The sequence below is a fragment of the Protopterus annectens genome, chromosome 10.part0, assembly GCF_019279795.1.
Source record: "Protopterus annectens isolate FY-2018-M chromosome 10.part0, PAN1.0, whole genome shotgun sequence".
Classification (NCBI taxonomy): Eukaryota; Metazoa; Chordata; order Ceratodontiformes; family Protopteridae; genus Protopterus; species Protopterus annectens.
This window is the reverse complement of record NC_056744.1, coordinates 1,642,224,531-1,642,241,037: the sequence shown is the minus strand read 5'-3', so window position 1 is coordinate 1,642,241,037 and position 16,507 is coordinate 1,642,224,531. Positions and strand designations below refer to the sequence as shown.

Genomic DNA, 16,507 nt, shown 5'->3' with positions numbered 1-16,507 from the left:
CTGTACTGTTCTGCAAGCTTTGTGACTGGAGGTTGTGTGTGAGTATAGTGTTACAGGAACAGCATTGTGCTGTAATATGTGTGTGTGTGTGTGTGTGTGTGTGTGTGTGTGTGTGTGTGTGTGTGTGTGTGTGTGTGTGTGTGTGGTAGTAAGGGGTAAATGTGATGTTAGAGTGCCAGTGTTGTGGCGTAGTACTAACTGTGTGATGGGGGAGGAAAGGAAAGAATGTGATGTTATACTTACAGTATTGTGGCATAGTACTGTTTGTGTGATCGTGGCAGTTAGTAGAGAATGTGATGTTTATAGTTTACAGTATTGTGGCATAGTACTGTCTGTGTGATTGTGGCAGTTAGTAGGGAATGTGATATTTATAGTTAACAGTATTATGGCATTATACTGTCTGTGTGACCCTAGCATTTGGTAGGGAATGCGTAATGTTTATAGTTACAGTATTATAGCATTGTACTGTGTGTGCGACCGTGGCAGTTAGTACGTAATGTGATGTTTATAGTTACAGTGTTATGGCATTGTACTATTGGTGTGACTGTAGGAGTTAGTAGGAATGTGAAGTTTATAGTTGCAGTGTTATGGCATTGTACTGTCTGTGTGACCATGGCAGTTAGTAGGAATGTGATGTTATAGGTACAGTATTATGGCATCATACAACAACAACTGTCTGTGTGACCGTGGCAGTTAGTAGGGATCGTTGTGTTATAGTTACAGTATTATAGCATCGTACTGTGTGTGTAACCATGGCATTAGTAGGGCATGTGATGTTTATAGCAGTGGCATGGTTGTATAGTATTGTGGAAGTTAGGAATCAATGTGATGTTACAGTACCAGTGTTTGTGGGAACTGTCTACCTGGCCGAAGGTGTTAGGAGTGAGTTTGTTGTTACAGTACCAGTGTTACAGCTATGGAACTGTATGTGTTACTGTGAGAGTTTGAGGTATATGGTGTAGTATTTCCTTTGTGTCTGTGGAAGTTATGAATAAATGTGATGTCGTAGGACCTGTGTGTGTGTGTGTGTGTGTGTGTGTGTGTGTGTGTGTGTGTGTGTGTGTGTGTGTGTGTGTGTGTATGTGTGCGTGTGTGTATGTGTGCGTGTGTGTGTGTGTGCGCTTGTGTGTGTGCATGTGTACGTGTTTGTGTGTGACTTAATTAAGTGAAATCTAGGACATAATAGTGGAAAATTTAAAAGCAGCTGTCTGTAGTGGTGTAAAAGCAGTCTAGAAGGTGATCTAAAATGTTTAGCCTCCTTCTCTGATATAGGTTCATAGGTGGTTAGTAGGCTATTGACCTAAAGGTATTAATAAGCCTAGCCATGTGTACCGAATATAAAGGTTCTTGCCTTGACTCAAGATGTTAGTTAGCAACCACTGCCCATATCTGGGAGGGTCATAGGTAAAATCCCTGGCATGAATTTACATTTTCCCATCCAGTTATACAGGTTGCACTTAAACAGGGTCATAAAGGGGCTGTTTTTCATGTGAATTGGTGGAAACCTGTGACCGACATATCTGTCTCAACAGCAGGTCCTATTTATGTCACAGGCCAGGTTAAGGTCTCTGGAGCAGGTGACCCTTGTCCAATTTAACTTGCGGATGTGCAACATTTCCATTAGATTTGGACCCAAGATTGCTGTGTAGGCCAGGCAGAAGTCTCCTTTAAGTAGTCTGTAGGCTACGCAGTACAGTGAGAGTGGCTTCATTCTATAAATGTATAACGTATGTTGGAGACCCTGGATTTTCTTGGTTAAAATTCTCTGGGGTCTCTCAAGTTGCTGCAGGTGCCTGGTAAGGTACATACCAAAGGGAGCATTGTGCTCAATTATTGGCCTGATGAGGGTTGGGTACAAGGGAGTTATTATTTATATGATAGTCTGCAGGGATATAGTTTTTACTGAAGGGGATGATAATGCATTTTTTAGCACTGAGTTTGAGTCCATGACTTTGGCACCAGTCATTGGTGTATGTAAGTCACTCTTGAAGTATATTGACATCTTTTGGGGATTCTATGATTGCATCTACTTTGCAGTTGTCAGCAAACTTAGCCACAGCACCTCTGTTTTAGCCTGAACTTTTGAGAAGTATATTCCAAACAATAGGAGGCACAGCATTGACCCCTGTGGAACACCACTGTTGGCAGGTCTGCTGGTTGCGATAATGTCTCCAAATTTAACTGAGTATGATCTGTCAATGAGACAATTAGCAACCTATCTGACAACATAAGGGTTGATATTCAGTTGGGAGAGTTTATCAATGATGTCTAAACATGGAATTATGTCGAAGGCCTTGGTCAAGTCAAGGTAGGCTGTATGTACAGATTTTCCTTAATCTGTGACACTGGTGACGTTTTCAAAGAAGTCCACCAGGTTTAACAGGCATGACCTATCTTTGACAAAACCAAACTGTGTCGGATCAAGGGTTTGGAGATCACCAATATCCTTATTTATAAGTTCCATGATGATTCGTTCCATAACCTTACAGGTAAGGCTGGTTAAGCTTATGGGTCTGTAGTTCCCAGAGTCTGTTGCTGCACCTCCTTTATGAAGAGGCATGACAGTTGCTGTTTTCCATTCAGCAGGGACAAAACCAGTACTCAGACTTTGGTTGAAGAGAGTACCTAATGGAGTTGCTAACTCATGTTTTAGACCATTTAAAATGCAACCTGAGATACCATCCGGTCCCGTGGAAGCTGTGTTTTTGGCCTTGGAGAGAGCATTAATGACTTTTTCTTGGGAAATGCAAGATGGGAGATATGTAGAGGGAATGATTTGTGGAGTGTTAGGATGGCACAGGGAAGTGAAATTTTCGCCAAACCTGTCAGCTAATAGGTTAGCTATAGTGTGTTTGTGATGCCATCCACAGCTAGTTCACCACATGCCTGGGTCATACATTTTAGGTTGTGGATGTAGCTGAAGAATGCCTTATGGTTCTCTTTAGCTATTGTTGCTAATTCTTTTTTTCGAAGTTGCCCTTAAAGGATTTTACATGTTGTCCTATTTCTTAGTTCAAGCAGAGGAGTGTGTTCTTCCAGTGCTGGGATCTCTATTTTATTCTTAGACAGCAGCTTCTTCCTCTTGTTGTAAAACTTATTAATGCTAGATGTCCACCAGGAGGCTTGTTTTTATTTGAGGACCTTGTTTTGATCCTGTCAGGTACAGTTGTATCAATACATTTGTATAAGTGTTTGTACAGGGCATTTGTGTGTACCTTAGTATAGTTGTCAATGCCATCTCTGGGAATAGGAGCTTGGAAGTTATTTATGCCATCCCTTAGGATGGTATAATTAGCTTTGGTGAAAATTTTTAGCTTGATTTCACCTAAGAGGGCTTTCAGGTGCTACAGTTACTTCAAATGGGACTGATTTGTGATCAGATTTAACCAATGATGGTCCTATAATTTTGGTGGTGCAGTGGTCACCCATGTTGGTGAGGACCAGGTTGAGAATAGTTGAGACCCTTGTGGGGATGCATACTATTTGCTCCAGGGCATTAGTGTTAACAAAGTCTAGGAACATTTGTGCGAGTGTGTTGGTACTCGTGTAAGTTTCCCAGTCAATGGAGGGATGATTAAAATCGCCCATGACTAGAGTGTTTGGTTGTAATTTGAATGACTCAAGTAGGGCCAAATAAGCAGCACGGGTATCTTACTTCTTTGAAGGAGGCCTGCAGCTAAAGATGACTTGGGGGGGGGGGTTACTCCAAGTTCAACTAACTGTGGGTAAGTCCATGGAGTTTTCCTGTCTAACCAGTCTAGAGGTGTATGTATTTTTGATAAAGATAGATACTCCTTCTCCTCTGGTTCTCGCACAATCATTTTGCATTCTGAAAGTGTGGAAGGCATTGTAACCTTTCTATACCAGGGTACTCTCTGCAGCCCTGAACCAGGTTTGTGTGACTCCACAGACATCAACATCCTCCGGCGAGAGGAGTGCTTCCAGAGAGTGCAGTTTCTGATTTAAACTCCTAGCATTTAACAGCATAACCCTTAATTTATTTATGGGTGATATTTTCATGTTGGAAATTTTGTTCTTAAGACCTTGCCTAAAAAAGGCTGTATAGGGGGAGGCAAGTACCTTAGCCAGTAACCGAAAGCCTACAGGTGACAGGTGAAGACCATCTCTGGCAAAGCAGTGTGGTCTGCCAGCCATGTCATCCCAGGCTGACAGGAATTGGATCCCCTTAGAATGACACCAGAAACTAAGCCACTTGTTGAAGTCAATCATTTTTTTGTTTATATTGTGGTTCATCCTAGGTGAGGGCAAAATGCTGCTCAAGGCTAGGGACATACCTGCCTGGGACACATATTCAGAGAACTCAGTCATGTCTCTCTTCATATACTGAACCTTTTCTTGTTAGAGCCTTTCTGTCCATATCACAGCTAAAAAGGGAGCCCGAATTGTCTCAGTCAGCCTTTCCACTGCTTCATCCAGTCTGTAATATTAAATATCCTGTTCTGAACATTCTTTTAAGCTAATATAAGAAATGGACCCCAAAAGTCTGTATATTAAGTAGCAAAGCTCACAGATCATCGGACATCGTTTAACAGGGAGTGTGAAAAAAGAAATCACTGAGTAAGACTTCTCCAGTACCAAGTAAACAGAGTTAACAGCTTGCAAGAAAAGAGGTGGAATAAAATCTCACATTGTGGGGCATGGTGACACAGACTACTCTGAGACCAACAAAATTTAGCTGGAAAATAAAATCATTGGTATGGCAGGCTCTCTCAGGCCGATTTATTGAAGAACAGCCTACATATCACTCAGACAAAGGCAGTTGCATTAATGCTACACAGAAGATTAAGACAATGACAAAATCTTATTTTTTATCAGTTTCTTATTGTAGAGATTCTGTATGTCTAATAATGCACATGTTAGGTTCACAAGTACATGCGAGCCGACTAACTTTCAGCAGAAAGAAGACTTCTTAAACATAGTCAACAGTCATATTAAAAAGAAACATAATGAAAGACCTAGACTGTACCTACTCTTTATATCTCACAGCTTTTCTAGTTTTCAAAAGCGTAGTACACAAAGAAGGAATTGGCGGTGGTGTGTCAGGCAGTGTAACATCCTCATCATGTTGGATGTGTAATACTTGTTTACATCATCTCATATAATGCACTGCAGATACTGCATCCTGTACATCCAGCTGGCAAAGATTTAATGACTGCTGTACCTCAGTAACAGCATTAACGTTTTTATAGCACAGCGACAGGTGGATTCTGATGGAGCAAAATCCAGAATTAATACAATAAAAAAGTTGAGAGAAAATTACTGTAAATGTTAGTAGTATGTGTAACAGAGTCCCTTAATTTCCTTATAAAGAGATGGTTTGCCTTGCCTTTTGAGCTTATTCAGTTAATATAACACAATCAGATCAAACTTATTTCAGCTGAAGAAATACTGCACTATTTGGAATCTGAAATCTTTGTAATTATGAGTCTGAAATGTTGCTTTGTTTTGGGCAAACAGAAACTGCCAGAGTGCTCCTATCCATCTTGTTTTTCTAGAAGTGGAGAAATATAAGATGACAGAGTAAATGATAAATTCTTGCAAAATAAAAATTGCCTCGCAGTTTTTCCACGCAGCACTGCTGTTTGTTTGCTAGCTTTTCAATAACAAGAACATCTGCCAAAATGGCTGTCCAGGGGTTGCAAACAGTGCTTTGTTTGGAGAAAAGTTGAAATGGAAAGTCATTACACTAAGCAGCAACATCTGTGATGTTGTGAACGTGGAGATGGTTTGGTCTGCAGTTTATATGGAAATGTGAGCATAAAATCTCTCTGCAAGTAGAACTTGACAGAACTTAAAACAGAATTAGGCAGGACTTTAAGTCACGCAATACTGACTAGCATTTTACCCAGCAAAATTATTCTGAGTCTCAAAGAAGTCATAACCATTATGTGGCATGTCTGGTATCAGAACATTCTCCAGCTACAAGGCTTTCTAAATGTGAATGTAATCGACTGGACGTAGAATAACAGATAACAGTAGGGACTAAAATCTTAAAAGTACAGTTGTAATTAATGCTACAGCCTTGTTGAGGGACTGTATCTAAGCATTAATTTTCTTGTGACTACATCTTCCTTCATTAACAAAAATGTATCTGCTATGAATCTGAGTTCACATTTTGGCCTTGGATTTTTGAGACATTAATAATTTAATTTATTTTATTGTGTGTGTTTTACTTACTATTTATTAATTTTCATTAGTGATGCTTGACCACAAAGCTTTGAGCCTGCCTACCAAAACTGTGACTTCTTTACACTGACAGCTACACTGTTGGCTTCTGGCCCATCACATCAACAGCCAGCCAGAGAGTGGACCACCTGAGGGTGTAGGAAGAACATATCCAGAGTCTACCCACTTGGAGGATTTAACAGCTTACAAAAATTATGAATGATTAAGTACCCAGTCAATGCAAACAGCATCCACACTGGTTAGAGTCACAAAAGTGGGGCACTTAATGTCTTGCACGTGAGTAATATTTGGAATTGGACAGAAACTTTAAGTTAGGAATGTCCTGCACAGATTGGGGCAGGTGGCAACGCCATGCCAGACTCTAACCTGCCCCAACTTTCTAACATCCCCAGCACTGCCTTTTTGTCTTTCCTCTTTTGCACTTCTCATTTTCCTTATCCTTTACATTGTTGCATTTCTTCTCACATTCCTTTACATTGTTGCATTTCTTCTCACATTTCCAAGTAGTGCTTGGAATAAATAATCCTCTGCCTCCTTCTTTGAACCACTTGAATGCACTTCCATTGCTTTAAGTTCACCTGCCACTCGTGTTTGACTTTTTCTTTTATTCCCTGTTAATTCCTCTCTCATCTTCCTTTTTCAGTAATCGCTGTACCTTACTTCCATTTTCCTACCCTCCACCAGCTCCAGCTTCATATTTAAAATGGCACAGGACAACAGCATAAGTTAGAAAGCCTCCTGGGAAGCCATCAACATGGTGTACATGTTTTGGCCTTGATAGTGCCACAGGTGACCTTGCTTCAGTTAGCGACTTTGACCCTGGTTTTCTGGCCAGTGGACAAGGTGTAAGACGTATTTAATTAAAAGAAAAACACTGTCACTGGATGACAAGTGCAGTTTCCAGCTCTCACCCCCTTTTGCTTGTTTCAAAGACTGCCATGGGCTGATAGATAATGGGGGTGTGATAGTGATATAGTGGGAACAAGGATAAAAAAATAAATAAAAGTAGGCTTCAGCTGCACCAGAATGCATACTTAATGGGAGTGAGGTATCTGAGAGTCATCCAAAGTAGAACAAAGTTATTGACGATGGGTGCCCCATTTGGAAACTTATCTTTTGGGGGGTACAGACAAAGCAGAGACAGTCCTGTGAAGCACAAAAACAATGTATAGTATTCAGCAGAAACCTTGTAACGAATCAAAAGAAGCATCTGAACTTGGAGAGAGATGGTTATGGAAGAAGCTGCTGTTTCTCTGCCTTGCCCCATCCTCCCCCAGGCACCCCTACAGCTATTTATTGCCCTGTTCCTCTCACTGTTTCTTATAGTGTCTTCTAAGGCCCGACCAGCCTGGGTGGTCTGAGCGGTCTTTATGTACTGTTAAAATCTGTATTTCAGCTTACCCTAGATGGTGTCATTGTTCAGGAAAATGAGGGGGGTTGCATTTGTTAGTCGAATTGAGGGATGATGAGGATAGATAGATTTTACATTTAAAATGTCATAGTTATAATATACATTGTTTAGAAATGTCATTTTCATATTACAAATTATAGACTATCAAATTGTGTTTAAACAGACTATGCCTTTGCCTGATTATCTGTTTTTTTTCTGAGAAGTATAATTGTTCTCTGTCTGCTTACTTCCATTTAAAGTTATTTATAGCATATTTCATGTGTTGTCCAGTCTACACTGAGTTTGTACAATACAGCTCACAATCACTCAACGGTCTTGAAAGATAACCAAGTAAGGATCTGCAACACGCTGTCGTCCCAAAAGGAAATAGCAGCAACAACCACAAGCTATTCAGCACAAAATAGCGTCTTTATTTTAAAATAACATAGAAAACACGAGTAACTTAGCGCTTTCTCCCTTATCCTAAGGGCATCATCAGAGTTGTGTAACCATAGGAGTCAATAATTTAAATACCAAAACGTGACACACACACCTCCTTCTTAAACCAATCATCAACATGTAATGATGAACATTAGAAATGCTAGCTCATACCCTTTTTAGTAAAACGGTACCAGTTTAAAAACAAATGAATAAATAAAGAAATGCATTAATAGTGTGAATTATGTAAAATGCATAAAATCTGCAGTAACAAAGGTACATACATATATCAAATGCTGTTAATATAATGAAATAAAATAAAAAATAATAAATAATAATAACAACAGTATACAAAAGTCTGTTTGTTCATATTAACTGTGCTCTAAATTTTAACATGCTAGATAAAGAAACATGTTCATTAATACCTGGTGGTCTAGATGCATTGAGCCTGAACTGCCACAGGCACTCCTTTACCTCAAGCAAAATTTTTTCGTCGCCACCGTTGTCCCTATGTGGAATCCTATCAATTATAAAAAATAAAAATCTCTTAAAATCCTTACATATCCTACTATGCATATATAATGCATTCATAGTTTTTTTATTCCTAATGTCCCTAACATGTTCCAGAATTCTAAGCCTCAATTTCCTAGTGGTTTTACCCACATAGAAAGAAGTACAAGTTAAGCAGGTGGCTAAATAAACCACCATCTTGGTGTTACAATTTACATGACCTGGACTTGGAATGGTTCTATTATAATTGTGTACTGTCACATATGGCACTGCCTCTACTAAATGTAAATGATGGTAGGGCCCCTAATACATTAATGGTCTCCGTTGATAGTGTCCCTACCCATATACCCTGAACAGTGTGCATAATGTTATAACTGTCCTCATTGTGTGGCAAAATCATAGAGTGACTAGACTTTTTGAATTTCTCCTTATTATTCGTAACTGTTAACCCTATATATTTTTCTAACTATTGATGTTATCAATTTATTTTCGGTCATTCCCAATGATATAGGTTTGCAAATGTTTAAGAACAGTTTAGGCAAACTTTCCACTCTTCATATAGTGAAACAGCATTTATTGGTGGACCTTTTGGATATGGTCCTCAATAATAACTTTATTAATTTCGAGGGGGATTATTATAAGCAAATTACAGGTGTGGCAATGGGGGCGAAATGTGCCCCATTGTATGCTAACTTGGTTTTAATAGATTGGGAAAAGGATTTTGTTACCACCTCCAGATTTCAAAAAGACATAGCATTATATGTACGCTTTTTGGATGATATTTTGATTTTCTGGAGGGGTGATGAAAACGATATTGTTGAATTTATTGAAACCTTGAACAAAAGTACATCTTTTCTAAAGTTTACATACAATGTACAAAGAGAGAAATGTGAATTTCTTGATATAATGCTAATGAAAGACACGATAAACAAGACACTTATTTCTAGTATATTTCGTAAAAAAACCTACTCCAATTCCTTCCTCCACTTTGAAAGTTGTCATCCCTATTTTCAAAAAAAGAACATTATAAAAGGACAGATGGTAAGACTATCTAGGTTAATTAGTGAAGACAGGCTTTTTGATAGTGAAATAACTAGATTGATTGACATGTTACAAGAGAGAGGATATCCTTATGACATTTTGAGCGCGACCAAGGATGAGGTTGCTGTGAAGAGATATACTATTTACAAACCCATTTTGACAGCAGGGTTAACAGTTACGAATAATAAGGAGAAATTCAAAAAGTCTAGTCACTCTATGATTTTGCCACACAATGAGGACAGTTATAACATTATGCACACTGTTCAGGGTATATGGGTAGGGACACTATCAACGGAGACCATTAATGTATTAGGGGCCCTACCATCATTTACATTTAGTAGAGGCAGGAATTTAAAAGAACTCATGGAGAGTGCTGATTCTCAGCGTTCTTTCAGACACTGCATGATGAACAAATGTGGGTTTTGTAGCACCTGTAAATACATCAACAATGGACCATATGTGACAGTACACAATTATAATAGAACCATTCCAAGTCCAGGTCATGTAAATTGTAACACCAAGATGGTGGTTTATTTAGCCACCTGCTTAACTTGTACTTCTTTCTATGTGGGTAAAACCACTAGGAAATTGAGGCTTAGAATTCTGGAACATGTTAGGGACATTAGGAATAAAAAAACTACGAATGCATTATATATGCATAGTAGGATATGTAAGGATTTTAAGAGATTTTTATTTTTTATAATTGATAGGATTCCACATAGGGACAACGGTGGCGACGAAAAAATTTTGCTTGAGGTAAAGGAGTGCCTGTGGCAGCTCAGGCTCAATGCATCTAGACCACCAGGTATTAATGAACATGTTTCTTTATCTAGCATGTTAAAATTTAGAGCACAGTTAATATGAACAAACAGACTTTTGTATACTGTTGTTATTATTATTTATTATTTTTTATTTTATTTCATTATATTAACAGCATTTGATATATGTATGTACCTTTGTTACTGCAGATTTTATGCATTTTACATAATTCACACTATTAATGCATTTCTTTATTTATTCATTTGTTTTTAAACTGGTACCGTTTTACTAAAAAGGGTATGAGCTAGCATTTCTAATGTTCATCATTACATGTTGATGATTGGTTTAAGAAGGAGGTGTGTGTGTTACGTTTTGGTATTTAAATTATTGACTCCTATGGTTACACAACTCTGATGATGCCCTTAGGATAAGGGAGAAAGCGCTAAGTTACTCGTGTTTTCTATGTTATTTTAAAATAAAGACGCTATTTTGTGCTGAATAGCTTGTTGTTGTTGCTGCTATTTCCTTTTGGGACGACAGCGTGTTGCAGATCCTTACTTGGTTATCTTTCTACACTGAGTTTGTGCATACATAGTCAACTCTTACAGTACACATGTACACCGTGCCAACATCGAAGGATCAAAGTTGTCTGCGGTTTCTTTTTTTCTTTTTTCTTTAATTTGTGAAATGAATAAGTGAGCTGCTCATGAATAACCTTTTTTCAACCACAACAACCAGAATATCTGGGAGTAACCCCAAGCAGACACTGGGTAGGTATGCAGATTTCACACATGTGGTTACTAGAGGTCAGAACTGAATCATGGAAGAGTGAGCCAGAGATTTTAACAACTGACCTACTATGCTGCCCAAAGGAGATACATAAAACATTTTTTCCTGAATCATTCTGGTTTGCCAGTCTAACGAGTGGTGTACCAAAGTAATTCTGCAAAGTAGTAAACTGTCACCCTTTGAGAATAAGCAAACATGGAAGTGCTGGGGGAAAAGGGGGGGCTAACTTGGAAAACTGCCATTATTAAAGTGGGAGATGTGGGAATGACCTTGGAAATGAGCATGTAAGACTCTTTATTTTCAAGGAGTAGGGATTGTAGGTGGGTGGGCTAACCTAAACAACAGTTGTAGCATATTGTTTTTAAGGTAAGTGAGGTGGAGTGCTGCTCTAGATAAGAAGTTAAGAAAGTTATTGTTGTTTAAAGAATAGCACATGGAAGGATGGAGTTATCATTGTTCCAGACAGTAAGCTTTTCACATATTAAAGATCTAGACGGTAGCAGTAACCTTGGACACTCACTTTTAAAATATTAGTTTATAACAAAGAATTGGGCTAACTCTAGACACAGGGACATTAGTAACTAAATTGGGAGAGGGGGCTCTAGACAGCGTGTGTTATTGATTTGCCATGTGAGGTATGAGGAGGATGGAGGTAAATATGGTGATTACTGTTGGCAGAGCTATCGAGAATATTCTGGAGGGAGAACCCACCACTACTGTACCAGCAAGGGTCTTACCTGTGTGGTGCATATTCACATCTGCTTTTGATCAGATCCTTGACAGATCTAGACCATGTGACCAGAGGCTGTATTGTGCACTTTTCTAATTTTTCACGAATCGCCCTAAATCTCCATCTCTGTAATTAATAATGAGTTCTACTGTTTGAAGCTTCCAGTTCAAGATATGTACCATGTAACCATTAACAAGTCTGTAAGTAGATTAGGTGTTAATGTACCATGTACATAAATAACAAGATCTTTGTATCTTGTTGTATCATAAAGAAAATCACATACATTGTGCAGATCTCAGTGCATTTTTCTGTATTGTTGGTACGGTTTAGTTTCTTGCAAGTGAAAAAAAAATGAGCACAATGTTTAGCCCACTTTCCTTGGGTCTTAATGAAGCCATACATTATCTGCACTCATTAATAGTAATAATAATAATAATAATAATAATAATGATTGATGATGATGATACCTTGTATTACATGTGGTCTAGGGTTTGAGTTCTCTCATTCTCCATTGCCTAACTTTGTGACCTTAAGCAAATCACTTAACCAGAAAGTTCTCCCATGCTTTTTCAGAAAAAGGACGATAGAAACTTTGTTCTACCCCATTTAGCAAATACAAGTAAAATAAATACAATAACATAACATAAATAAAATTGGCTTCATATTCTGACTTTGTTTAATCTGTCCCCTCCCAACTGTTACTTTATATTGTAAGAGTACACTAGGTCAGATGCAGTCACCGTCTGATGCAATTGTTTGTCATGTTTCTATAAAGCTCTCCCTTACTTTGCAGTTACCAGAATGCCACTAAACCTTCACAAAATTGTGAAAGATATCCACTTGCTGAGGAACGTAAAGTCCAGATTTTTGGAAGTAATTGTCAGGGTAATTTCTCCATTTTGGTATGCATTTGCACAGAAGGTCTTATGCCAAGCTTTCTGTATAATACAGAAATGACATAAAATGTGTCCGTTTTTGGACCGCAGATGAGGATATTACAAAGCTGGAGGGATGGGCACTTAAGAGGGTATTATGTGGGATTGTTCAGGACTGCAGTCTTATTGGACTGAACTAGTTAAGATACCTAAGCAAATTTAGAGGAAATTCAGTTTTTACAACTGTCTGTCAGTGACAGGCTCATCACCACTATAGTACTAATAAACAAGAGGTGGGCATTTCTACATATTATAATAACTGTAGCACCTGGATAACTAAGAAATGGAAATCTGGCAGTTGTGTTACTGCCGAAGAATTTGACACACTGTAGGTTGCATTTTTCCATCTAATTTAAGAATTAAAATCCCCACAGTACAGAGCTATGGTTAATTGGTTATCAGTTATGAACAATTGACTCACTCTTCCGCCTCACTGTTTTTCTTGCATCTGTCATGTAAGAATCATGCAGTAAGCTAGATACAGTCCTTTGGTTAGTCTAACTTTCCTACATGTTTAGGTGACAAGTCACACTTTAAGTATTCAGCAGATGAAGAAATGTGGGTGTTAGGCGATGTAGGGGAATGCAGATTTTTTTTTTTTTGCTTTTAGCAGCCTGTTTACTTTCTAAAATCATTTTCATTTTATGATTTTGTATTTTTTTAGGTGGGGGCGAGGTTTTGGCCTAATGGAACACCTGTTTGGAAGGTACAGCGTGATGAATCAGCCGAATAGCGTCTTTGGGATTGTGTTTTACTTGCTACAGATACTGCTAGGTAATGTGTTTATCTTCATCTCTGCATGCTTGTTGCTTTCTTTTCTTATTTATTTATTTATGTACTTAATTAATCGACTGCCTGTTTAAAGCTTTTCTTCTCTGGGTAGCTAGCCACTTCTTTTTCTTTCAGTCTTCAGCATACTGTCTTTTGCAGTCTTTTCCCCATGTACATACGAGACATTGGTTTGTTAGTATGTCTGCCTGTAGACTAGGTTTAATGTAGTTTGAATTTACACCTTTAATTTGTGTAGTGCACTTTTTTATTTTGTACTTGCTGACAGATGTTCCTACCACCCCCCATCTCTTTATGTATATGTCTGTTTGCTGACATTAATACATGCTTTTAATTGATTAGAAACAATAGCCAAAAAGGCATTTTTGACTTTTGTATTTCAGTCAGAGTCTTTAATCTGAATGTTATTCACCCACACCCCAAAAATGTGATGGTGCCCTTGCCATTTTAAATATTTGTGCTAATTTAAAAGTTCCCACCCCTCCAACAACCTGTTCTGTGCATCTTTTTTTTAAGGTGCAGTCTTCTTCTTCTTCTTTCGTCTTTTCCCAGTTAGGGGTCGCCACAATGGATCATCTGTCCGCTCATGATTGGCAGTGGAGTTTTACGGTGTCAAGTTGCCAGCCCGACGCCCACCTTTCCACAGAAGGCACACACACGCACACACTCACACCTAGGGCCAATTTAGAGTGTCCAATCCAACTACTGCATGTCTTTGGGATGTGGGAGGAAACCGGAGCACCCGGAGGAAACCCACGCAACCACAGGGAGGACATGCAGACTCCGCACAGAAGGCATCCCAGCAGAGAATCGAACCGGAGATCCTCTTGCTGTGAGGTGGCAACACTAACCGCTGCACCACCGTAGCCGCCCAAAGTGCATCTACAAAACTTTATTCCCAACCTCTAATTTGCCTGTTACATCCCACACCTCGATCTCCTACATCTTTATCGATCAGTTCTTTAGATCAGCACTCTTCATTCCCAGTAACCAGTGCTTCCAAATTGTAACCTTTCTGCTTCATATGTTTTTCATGCAGTACAAACCCAGTTCCTCTCCTTTATCATGTATTCCTTTAATCATTCGTATACTCCCAGTCTTTTAGTGCAGTATCCTTTGCAGAGAGTTTGCATGCTTAGATCTTCATACCAGAACAGTGAGATACCCTACGTCATGGTAGCTGTGTATTAAGACATATATATATCTGTTTGTGTCTGATCTCATTTCCCCAACTCTGCAGCTCGTCACACCTAACTCTTCTGTGTGATAACTTTATGTTTTTCTGACTGATTTACATTCAGTGTTCCAATTATTCCCAAAGGTTTTTTCTTCTTCTTTTCATCTTTGGCTAATAAAACTTTCACTCAAGTGATGAAGGATTATTACACATGGATTCTATTTACACTTCACCACCTTGCCAAAGGCAACATTATATTCTGTTTCACTTGTATGTTTTCACATTTAACTTTATGTGTGTGACAGAGAGAGAGAGAGAGAAAGAGAGGTTTACAGGCAGGCTGTTTACATTATCTCTTTGTAAAGAGGTGGTACATTTTAATCTTACCTGTCAGACTTTTTATCTACACACAGTCTCTGTCTTTGTATGTAAAGGTTTTACCTTTTGTCTTAAACTGACCTTTGAGCACTGTTTTTACTAAACTGTTTTACTGTCTTAGATTCTTTCGGTGTTTATTCTTTAAAGACAAACTTTTTTAGGGGGAGGGGACTGTCACTGTGTTAGATGCCAGACATCTGAAATTGTTGTGGGAATCCCTTTAAGTTAAATTGCCTGAATTGGAGCCAAACATGCTATACATTAAAAGTGCATTTTCTGTGGCAACGCTTGTATCACTCCTGACCAGTCAGTGTGAAGGTCTGGTGTAATCACTGCATAATCCTACCCGATTTTAACTGCTTTGGATTTGTATTTCTCCATTTGCATGTGCATTTAAATGTTGGGAAATGGTGCATAACAAAATTATGTGTGTTTTCTGTCTTTCTATCTACTTATCTGGCTGTTTATAGGTAGATGTGAAGTTGTTAATCTTGCCGATTATTCTCACTGATGGGTTGGAGCCGATCCTCGGCTCCGACATGGCCGATAGCTAGCTCAAGGTTTGCCAGTAGCTCGAGACCAGCCCCTTATCCCACCATGCACTGCTAGAATTACCTCAGATGTAGTTTGCCGCAGGAAGACAGATCTCGGTGATACAGATAGCTCGGACCATTTTAGAAACAGAATAAACAGCAAGTTTTTAAAAAGTTTTCCTTTTTGATATATATATATATATATATATATATATATATATATATATATATATATATATATATATATACATGTAGTGTGTGTTAGTTCCATTTTTTTAGATAGTTTAGATAGTTTAAATTGTTTTAAATTAGGGACTTGTTGGCTTTTTAGTTTGTGTGGGCCTTTAGCCCCTTTTCCTACTATTAATCCCTTTAGTAGTTAGTTTTTTTTTCTGTGGGACTTTTAGTCCCATATTTGTATTATATTTTTATTTATATATATATATATATATATATATATATATATATATATATATATATATATATATATATTACTGTTGTAGATAGTGCCCGGGTTGGGCTTAGTTGTTTGTGAATCTATTTACTGTTTTTCTCTCAGTATGTCAGGGGATAGGGAGAAATCCCATCCCAAATCGGGTTTTAAAAAATGCCCAGATTGTGGGCAGAAAACATCCATCACTGACGGACATATTCAATGTGTCTACTGCTTGGGGGCCAAGCACCTCCAAGACACCTGTAACATTTGTCACGCCTTATCTTCAAGAGTCCTCTTGGAGACAAGGAGGAAACTTACAGACAGAGGATTGCTACAGCAATCTTTTTCAGAGGTTTTGAATAGCCTTGAAGGTGCTAGTACGTCTTCCAAATCTT

At 38.4% G+C, this 16,507-nt stretch overlaps 1 protein-coding gene across 1 annotated transcript in view; it reads left to right on the top strand.

Moving 5' to 3' along the window:
* Nucleotides 1-16,507, top strand: part of LOC122813832 (vitamin K epoxide reductase complex subunit 1-like protein 1) — a 74,297-nt gene that overhangs the window by 40,659 nt on the left and 17,131 nt on the right. Inside the window, exon 2 of the mRNA XM_044086363.1 lies at nt 13,464-13,573. Coding sequence (XP_043942298.1) covers nt 13,464-13,573 — 110 coding nt within the window. The remainder of the gene's footprint in view (nt 1-13,463; nt 13,574-16,507) is intronic.